Raw genomic sequence first — 9,541 nt, forward strand, 5'->3', positions numbered from 1 at the left:
ATAAAATGGTAAAAACATGATTTAAAAGTAAAGCTAAGGACATTCCTGTCCGATCCAGGCCGACCCGAATCGGTATCGGCGTTTGGCCTTTTCCCTTTGCCCTTTGGCCCATTTACCGTATTATATCATTTTTAGACCTCACTGAAGAAGAATTCCGCTCATACTTGTTACGCAAGGAAGAGTAACCAGCCGTGTTTACACGTCAAAACCAAAAGGCGGAACAAATCCCACTACTTGAGGTAACTGGGAACAAATCCCACTACTTGAGATAACTGGGAAAAGATCTTTTGTGCAGGGGGAACCCCGAACTGAACTAGGGTCATAGCTTCTGACTGTTTGGTGGGGAAGGGATTGACCGTTAACATCGTCTCCTCTCCCTCCTCCTCCTCCTCCTCCTCGTCGTCGTCTTCGTCTTCCTCTCTCTCTCTCCTCCTCAATTTTGATTCCATCCACCAATAACAACGAAAGGTAGGTTTCCAGTTTTCAGAAAAAAAAAGTCTCAAGATCTCCATCTTGGTGTTTTTGGAAAGTCCTAACGATGGAAAATGAAATGAAAGCTCTCAAAATCTCCCAACCGTTTCTCAGATTTTTTGTTTAGATTATTAGAATAGATTCTCTCCCCAAATTTTTTTTTTGTTTAGATTAGAATAGATTCTCTCCCCAGTTCACAGTTCACAGTTCACAGTTCACACACCCCAAGTCCCAACCCATAGATGATGAATATAATTATTAAAGACGAGAAAATCGCATGCTTTGCTTGATATTTGTAAGTTGTAATTATTATTAGATTACTGTGCCTGGTGCTGACTGCTGAGAGTCTAACGGCGTCGTTTCCCCCCGCGCAACTACGCAAGAGAGAGTTCATTGAAAAGCACTCGATATTCGAGAGTTTCTTTCCACTTATCAGAGGATTAAACGATACTTAAAGTAGAACGGTTGGAGCCCACCATCACTCCACCACCAGTCCTCCACTAGTCTTAATTCCAATTAATACTGTAGGAAGAAACCAAGCAAGCAAGCTTAGGCTCCACACAGCATCATTCACTCATGGGTAATGTTAAGCCTCGGCATATGCTAGCTATGCCCTATGAGAAGAAGAAGAAGAAGAAGATGGAGGTGAAGAAACAGCCAAAAGAACAAGAACCCCACTTGTGACAGAATTGGGCGACGTTGAACAGCTGATGAACTTAGCAGACCAGCAATAAATTCTCTTCTTCTCAACGATAACACCTACTTTACTTTCGGTTTATCCAAAAAATTGGATATGTTATGGATCTAGGAGAGGTTGACCGGTGCCGTGTGATCGGCAATTATATCCTCGGCCCCAAAATTGGCTCGGGTTCATTCGCCGTCGTATGGCGCTCCAGACATCGGCACCTGGGTTTGGAAGTTGCGGTGAAGGAGATCAACAAAAAGCACCTCACTCATAAGGTGAACGATAATCTGCTCAAGGAGGTTTCCATTCTCAGCAACATCAGGCACCCCAACATTATTTGTCTTCTTGAAGTCATCGAGGTGTGTGGGACTCTGGGTCGCTCCCTTCTTTTTCGTTTGACTTGGTTTACGCTCTGTTTATATGTTGCTACTTGTGTGCACTCCTCTGTATTTCGCATGCCAGTGATTGGATAAGTCGTTTGATCCTCAGGCTGCAGACAAAATTTATCTTGTTCTGGAGTACTGTGGTGGTGGTGATCTAGCTGCTTACATTCATCGTCACGGAAAAGTTTCGGAAGCCCTGGCCAGGCATTTTATGAGGCAGTTGGGTATGGTAAACCTCACCAACGCTGTCGATAGAGTTTCTTATACCAGTACTTTCTCGCTTTACGCATTTGGGTATCTCATATAATTTATGCCCGTTCAATTTTTAGCTCCCCATCACCCCCACCCTTGGGGCCTTCTTTCCATTATGCATCTTCAGAAGAGCTGAGGAATTCTTTTGTTTTGATTATATTGTTCAGCTTCTGGATTGAAAGTGCTTCGAGAAAACAATCTCATACATAGAGATTTGAAACCACAGGTATGGTTCTTCACAGCCTTATATTTGTGGGTTGATTTTGTATTTGTTGGCTATCTTCTTGTGAGGCTTATGAGAGGAAAGGAAACACAGTTTTTTTAAACTAGGAGTGCTTAAGATAGAGTTAGTAGCACACCATTACAATTTGTGAAGATACATTAAACACTTCGTTTGAAATTGTTAACATTTGCAGAACCTTCTTTTGTCAACCAATGAGGCAACTCCAGTTTTAAAGATAGGAGATTTTGGGTTTGCTAGGTAAGATCCATCATATAAATATCCCATTTCTGATATCAACCTTTCTCAACAACTCTTGCATACAGAATTATTTTTCTAAACCAGCTTCATTATTGTTCATGTATTTACACTGGTTGAGTGGGTTTCTTTTCATTTGTGCACATCTGTGTTTCATATTTATTCATAGGTACTTAACCCCTCAAGGGTTGGCGGACACATTATGTGGTTCACCATTATATATGGCTCCTGAGATCATTCAGAATCAAAAGTATGATGCGAAGGTGATAAAACATGTCTTAGTTTTCAGCACTTGTAGCAGTCTGGAATAGTTATATCTTTCAGTTCTATCAATTGTTTCTTGCAGGCTGACTTATGGAGTGTTGGAGCAATTCTGTTCCAGCTGGTGACTGGGAAACCACCGTTTGATGGCAATAATCAGTTCCAGGTTCTTATTAAACATGGACGTGTTGACAGTTACAATTTTGAAAGATCCCTAAATTTAGGTGCTAATGTTGCACTTATTCTGTTCCACTATTATCCACAGCTTTTCCAGAATATTTTGACATCTAATGAGCTGCGGTTTCCACATGGAGCTTTAGTAGAAGTACATCCTGATTGTGTAGACCTCTGTAAAAGCCTTTTACGCCAAAACCCAGGTGAATCAATTATTGTGTCTGTTATGTCTTTGGTTTTCCTTTCCACTGTCAACTGGTTCTGATACCCAATTATCCTTCACAAACTATTTCTTTTAGGACCTATTTTTTTCCACAGGAAAATATGTTATAGGAATCTCCTAAAAGATAAAGGATTCTATTCGTCCGGAGAATTTCTTTTACTGAATGTGATATGAAATTTTGGAATGCATTGCTTCAAGCTCACTGACCCTTAAATGTGTTTTGCAGTTGAACGTCTAACATTTGAGGAGTTCTTCAATCACAGGTTTATGGCAATGACAAGGTGCTAATGGTTCTATTCCATCTTTTCTCTTTAAATTTACTACTGCATTTGCATGCTCTCTATTAAGTAATTTAGGGTATTGTAAATTGTGTACTTCTATGAACTTCTTCGGCTGTAATCTGTAGGCCGACAATGAATGTTGATCATTCCTCTCTACTCCCAGAAATGAAGCCTCCGGTTTGGAAAACTGAGTACATTACAGATGACAGAGTACCCTTTGGCTATGATACAAGGTCTCAGTTGCATTATGGACATTTGCCGAATACATCTAACATAAATCCAAAGTCAACTTGTTCATCTGGGTTAGTTGAGGGCAAGAAACTGCTGTCTAGAAAAGATAACAGTTGCAAAGCACCATCATCTGGTGGTATAGAAGATATTTGCGGTCTTGTTGCTGATGGCTCAAATTCATCAGATTGGTGCAGCTTGAAGTCTGGAAGTCTTGACCAACAGCTTTGTGCCATAAGTGTCTCAAAGGGTCAGGTTTTGTTGTTTAGGTAGTTGCATGTTGTTATCCTCTTTCTTTTGTAGACAATGACTCATTTGGCATATCCATCCAGTTGCTGACTCACTGGAAACTATTGAGAAAGATTATGTGCTTGTTAATGCTCATTTCGCTTCCATGGAGACTCTTTCTTCTTCCCTTGAGGAATCTCTGCAAGATCATTCAGCTCCAAGAGTATTTTGCTTGCCAAAAAAAAAGATTGCCAAGAATGTTGCTGTTGCAATGCAAACTGGGAAGTTGGCTACCAGTTCATCTGGGTGCACAGAAAGTCAAGGGGTCCATGCATCACTTCCATTTGCAGGATCAAATGCATCAACTGAATTAAGGGATGCCCAAGGATCATCTAAGTTGCATCCTTCAACTAGGCTACAGCTATTACATCAGTATGTTCGTGAACTTTCAGAATTAGCGCTAGGAAAGGTAATCTCATGCTCCTTCAATTGTGTTTTGAATGTTTATCTTCCCTCCAAGAGGATGCATCATCCCTTTCTTTCTTTAGATGAAAATTCCCTTATTTTTTAAAAATTATTGTGCCAGAACTATAATTCATTCATCACCTGTGTCACTTTTCCATCTCAGAGTTTCCCGTTTGCAGTTCTGTTACAATTGGGGCCAGCAACACAATGCCATTGTCGAAGTCCAGGAGTTTAAAGTTTATATGATGGTCTGGAAGTTGTTCATCTGGCAGATCTGCACCCTTCCTTGTTTTCCCATAATGGGATTTCTAGTGACCTAACTGATTAATGTTTAGAAAACCCAAGAAAATCCAGAACCGCTGGTAAGGAACAAAACCAGATTTGCATTCAGAAGCTTAGTAAAAACAGTTCATACAGGTCTGTAATTCTGGTTGTGTGTTCAGTTTGAAAGGGTAAATAGGACTGCAGAAATCTAAGGAATTCTGACGATCAGATTCCAAGTTATTGAGGAATCCTACTGGAAATAGGATTCTTGAGTTGAAACCTAAAATAGAAGAACCGAAGCTAGAGATTAAGGTTCTAGTTCAGAAATCAATGGTTGACTGATATCAAGGATTACACATTAATCTGAACCAGAAATCAGAAACAAAAAATCAGATTTAGGGAAACCATAATTTGAAGAAGCAGAATTGAAGTAGGAGTTCTGAAATTGATCAAGTTTTAGGGTCATAATAGTGAACAGAAGTTGAGCAAAGCAGAAACAGATCTATTAGAATATTATATCAGCATGCAAACACGAATCTAAGGTTGAGTTTGTTGTTGTTGTAAGCAAAATACAATCAAAGAGAATGAGAAAACTACAAGCTGCAAGGTATGAGAAGTTCAGAAAACCTGACATGATATTGGAAAGAAGAATATAATCAATAGATGGAAGAAAGAATTGAAGATCCAGTTCAGGAATCCACCCTAACTGAAGGTTTGGAATCCACCAAAACCTGTCCTGGAATCCACCTGATTCAGCTGCTGAATCCATAGCCATGCCACTCTTAATATACTGAGCACCACACCTGAATCCACAGATGCCTAAGCCTGAATTCCACAGACGAGTAAAGCAGCAGCTTCTCTTTACTTAAAAAATCGATGGGAATGGGGTTGTGCCTTTACACTTAATTATAACTTCTTGTTGGACCTTTTTAGACTCTATTTAGGAAAGGCTAGAGGCATTCCTGGACAGGACAAGAAAATAAAGATTAAAACAAACCATGATAGCTAGAAGTCCTAATCTGACTAAGACTCTAGCAAAACAGACAAAAAATAGGCTCAAAACAAGACTAGAACTTTTAGATTCTATTTCAGCCAGATTAGAACAACAGAGTAATAATAAAATATAGAAATAGGACCCACGATTAGACTGAACTGGAGAGTCTTGGAGTTACCAGGCATGAGGATTCACAGTTACGAAAATCAAGGAACTCTGCAACCACAGGCCAAGTTGACTTCAGAAGCCTGCTATTTCTTCTTCTACTCCTGGCCTTTGTGTTGGTGTGAAAATTCTGTATCATCCATTTTCAGAGTAAGCTGCCAGAATTTTGCTGGAATAAACAGATAGAGCAGATGCAGAGGAAAGCTCAAAACAAGACTAGAACTTTTAGAATCTATTTCAACCAGATTAGAACAACAGAGTAATAATAAGATATAGAAATAGTACCCACGATTAGACTGAACTGGAGAGTCTTGGAGTTACCAGGCATGAGGGTTCACAGTTACGAAAATCAAGGAACTCTGCAACCACAGGCCAAGTTGACTTCAGAAGCCTGCTATTTCTTCTTCTACTCCTGGCCTTTGTGTTGGTGCGAAAATTCTGTATCATCCATTTTCAGAGTAAGCTGCCAGAATTTTGCTGGAATAAACAGATAGAGCAGATGCAGAGGAAAGTGAGTTGGTTTGATTACTCTGCCATTACTTCTTCGGTTTCTTTCAAATAAAGCCCATACCTAATTCATATTGAAAGAATGCTTCATCTAATGAATCTACAAAGATCGGTGCACCTGAAACCGAACACCAAGGATTCTGCCATTGACACTACCATTGAAAAAACCAGCTCAGATGAGTCCAGATGATTGGCAGCCTTCTGATGACTGCAACAAATACTTTGAATCTGGGTTTTGGTCCAACACATTCACAGATAGGATGGTTGCAATTTGATCCCTTGGTGTTCCTGGTGACTTCAATGCATATGGGTCTCCCCCACTCGACTTGATGAAGGGAGGGAATTTTTATCATCTGTGACAAGGATTTGATGTTAGCCGACCCCATTTAGTTGGGATAAGGTTGAGTTGTTGTTGTTGTGACAAGAATTTGATGTTCCCATGGCACATACTAAAAATTCTATAGGGAAATCCCTAAAGAATAATGTCAAAATTTAAAAGGTTGGGGGTAGTTTCTGTCATAATGGAGTGATTTTGTCCATCCTTAGATTTTTTCTGATATGAATTTAATTTTATGGCCATGCCATGTGTATGGTGTTAAGAGTATGGTCTATTGAAAGTGGAGACCTTACAATAATGAATAAATATTATCTGGAAAATGAGAGGAAACATACCTTTAGAATACCTTGATTTTACTTAGTTTGTCTCTGTTGAATCTGTGTGGCCACGGGTTTGATGTTATGTGTCCTTTGCCATAAGCATTTTCTATGAATCTGATCTATTTTGTCCTTTGATATAAGCTTTTTCTATTAGTCTGATCTATGCCAAACCAAAGTTTTAAAAATTGGAAAGGAATCATGGAATTGGGCGATTTGACTCGGAATTGACCGACCCTGATCCCGATTAATATCGATTCTTTCAACTGAGTCAGACTGAGTCTGGCCAAGTCCAGGATGATTCCAGCCAATTCTGAACCAATTTGAACCGGGATTGAAGTGGAATCAACGGAGACTGATCCGCTACCGGATTCTGAGTATTAAAACCTTGTGCAAAACACATAGATATCACATTCGACTGATGTCTTTCATATTAATTGGAATTGTTTCACTCCAAGCACCTCCCAAAAGAAAAGAAGAATTTGGAAAGTCTATCTTGCATTTTCCATCATTAAGTGGACGTAGCAATGGAAATTTTAATTGCACGGTTGTTTGCAGCTTAATGCAGGTATGCTTCTTGAATCTTTTGCTATTGAACTGGTAGCTTTAGCTCTGTGGAGGGAAGCTCTTGGGTTGTGCGGCTATTGGGTAGCCTCCACTGCAGAGGGAGACTCTCCTGGGAGTTCAGCTAAATGTATGCTAGATGATACAACTCCCTCCCAGTCTCTCTTCTCCAATGACAACATTGACTACAGCAGTCCTGCTGCTGTTTCCGAGTGGGCAGAGCGAGGGTTCATTGTTGCATTGGATCGTGCAGATAATTTATCAAATCAACTTCGTGATATAGATGGTGAGTCTATTGGTTGATCATTTTCACCTATTCTGATTGTTTACTTGTTCATTACGTGGCAAGATTGGGTTTGCACACAAAGTGTCATGGTTGCTTTGTGCAGAAAATGTCATACTTATTATCTATTTCAGGTGATGTGAAGATGCCAGATGCCATGGAAATAATATTTCAAACAGCTCTTGCTGCTGGAAAAAGGGGTGCCGTAAGTGAACCATTCTATGATAGTAATTTTATCTTCCTCTCCCTCCAAGAACAAGAATTTGTATGCCTGATCTTGGAATTGCTTCAATGGGCGTGCCTTTTGTTCAGGTTGATGAACTTATGGGGGACAGAAGCAGTGCTGTGGTTTTGTACATGAAAGCAACACTCCTGCTTTCATTTATTGTGGAGGAAGCGATGAGACTGCCATTGAATCCACCATTTTCACTAACTTCAGTTGATAAGCAGCGAATACGGAGATACATTTTCAACCTGCAAGCCCGTCAGACCAACTCCCAAACACTGCAATGACCCAAAAAATATCCTGGGGGTTCTTTTCTATTTCAGTTTCATGAACTGCTGTCAACCAGTACAAGCCGTCTCTGGAATACGGTCTCATGCATATTTGATATTCTAACTTCATGTAGATAGGAGACTGAAGTGAGTTTGCATTAAGCCCAAACTTTAGCTTATTACTGACGATCGAAAGTGACCTGATGACTGAATATTGTATATGAGCTCTTGTAGATAATATAATCTATTCTTTACTTGTAAATCTGAACAGAACGTATCTGGAATTCTAATGAGTCTGATCAGAACTCATTTCTGTCAAAGCAGCTTTTGCCACCTCTTAGTTTAATCAAACTCTTGATAATATTAACAGTGAAATTATATTCCTATTGCTTTTACCTACTTCTCTACTGTATAATTAATTTCTTTTTCATTTTTCATGCTCTTTCATTTTAAATATTAAAATCCCAGATGCTGATTGGTCTTCCACATTTGAGACATTTTTATACTATCTACCAAAAAAACAACATGCTTGTCCATTTATTGAAAGAACCAGAAACCGTGAGACTATCTTCTTTTGACAGCCAAGAGGGTTCAACAAAATTTGTCATTCATGCTTTCAAATGCCGAATAATAGTTCAACTTCCACATACTTATCAAAGGTCGTTTGGCTGTTTGCTCACTCGAAAGATTATACCACTCTGCCTCGCCTTATTATTTTGCTATTTGTTGCGGTTTAAGTGGAAGGTTCCTACTGGTTTTGCTTTTCAGAACTCGTCTATTCCTGTTGATCAATTCTTTAGATGGTTTTACGTTAGGCTTCTAAAATATCATGAACAGTCTCGTACTGCAAATATCCCTCTGCCTAGTGCTCTATGGACTAAAATGGCATCTTCCCCAACCCCCTCCCCCCCCCCCCCCCTTCTTTTCTTGTTTGGTGGAATCTTAATACTGATGGTTCTGATTTTAGCAAACTGGGCTCAAACAGTGGCGCTGGACTTTTTCAATTATCTTCTGATGTAGTGTTCTAATTTCTCACCTTGGTCTTAATTAAGTCAGTTTGGCAGACTACGGGCAGTTAGGCAATGTCTATTTTCAGCCTGGAAGCTGAATTTGAAATTCGATTCATGGTCTTACCAATGAATCAATGATCAACAACAGGTGTGGTGGGGAGGGGGGTGCGATATTTTTGTTTGCATCAGTTGTGTTGTTAATTTGAGGGTGGACCTTCTACCCAAAAAGAAGAAAAAAATTGAGAGTGGACCTTGGTACAACGGTGTGGTTGCTCCATTGTGACCAAGTGGTCATTGGTTCGAGTCAAGAAACAATCTCTCCACAAAATGGGGTTAAGCCTTAAAGATGCGTACATTTTCAACCCGCAGTGGCGGGAGCCTTATGCACTAGGTATGTCATTTTCTCTCTTCAGCCATTAATTTGTGATATTATCAATCAGAGCTACAAAGAGCTCGGACTTTGTCTCCCCACATCT

At 39.7% G+C, this 9,541-nt stretch overlaps 1 protein-coding gene across 2 annotated transcripts; it reads left to right on the forward strand.

Annotated features, from left to right (window-relative positions):
- The first annotated feature begins 266 nt into the window (after positions 1 to 266).
- On the forward strand, positions 267 to 8,450 carry LOC122076925 (serine/threonine-protein kinase ATG1a). 2 transcript variants are annotated; one of them, XM_042642582.1, is made up of 14 exons: positions 267 to 468; positions 788 to 1,515; positions 1,646 to 1,763; positions 1,959 to 2,017; positions 2,208 to 2,272; positions 2,439 to 2,532; positions 2,616 to 2,696; positions 2,796 to 2,907; positions 3,154 to 3,208; positions 3,334 to 3,686; positions 3,769 to 4,133; positions 7,272 to 7,563; positions 7,695 to 7,765; positions 7,873 to 8,450. In XM_042642582.1, the coding sequence occupies exons 2-14, from the start codon at positions 1,270 to 1,272 to the stop codon at positions 8,071 to 8,073; spliced, it is 2,112 nt and encodes a 703-aa protein (XP_042498516.1). In that variant the 5' UTR covers positions 267 to 468; positions 788 to 1,269; the 3' UTR covers positions 8,074 to 8,450. The 2 variants fall into 2 exon arrangements, with proteins under 2 accessions (XP_042498516.1, XP_042498515.1); XM_042642581.1 differs by having other exon boundaries at positions 267 to 1,515.
- Positions 8,451 to 9,541: the final 1,091 nt, after the last annotated feature.

This window comes from Macadamia integrifolia, chromosome 4 (genome assembly GCF_013358625.1).
Source record: "Macadamia integrifolia cultivar HAES 741 chromosome 4, SCU_Mint_v3, whole genome shotgun sequence".
Taxonomy (NCBI): domain Eukaryota; kingdom Viridiplantae; phylum Streptophyta; class Magnoliopsida; order Proteales; family Proteaceae; genus Macadamia; species Macadamia integrifolia.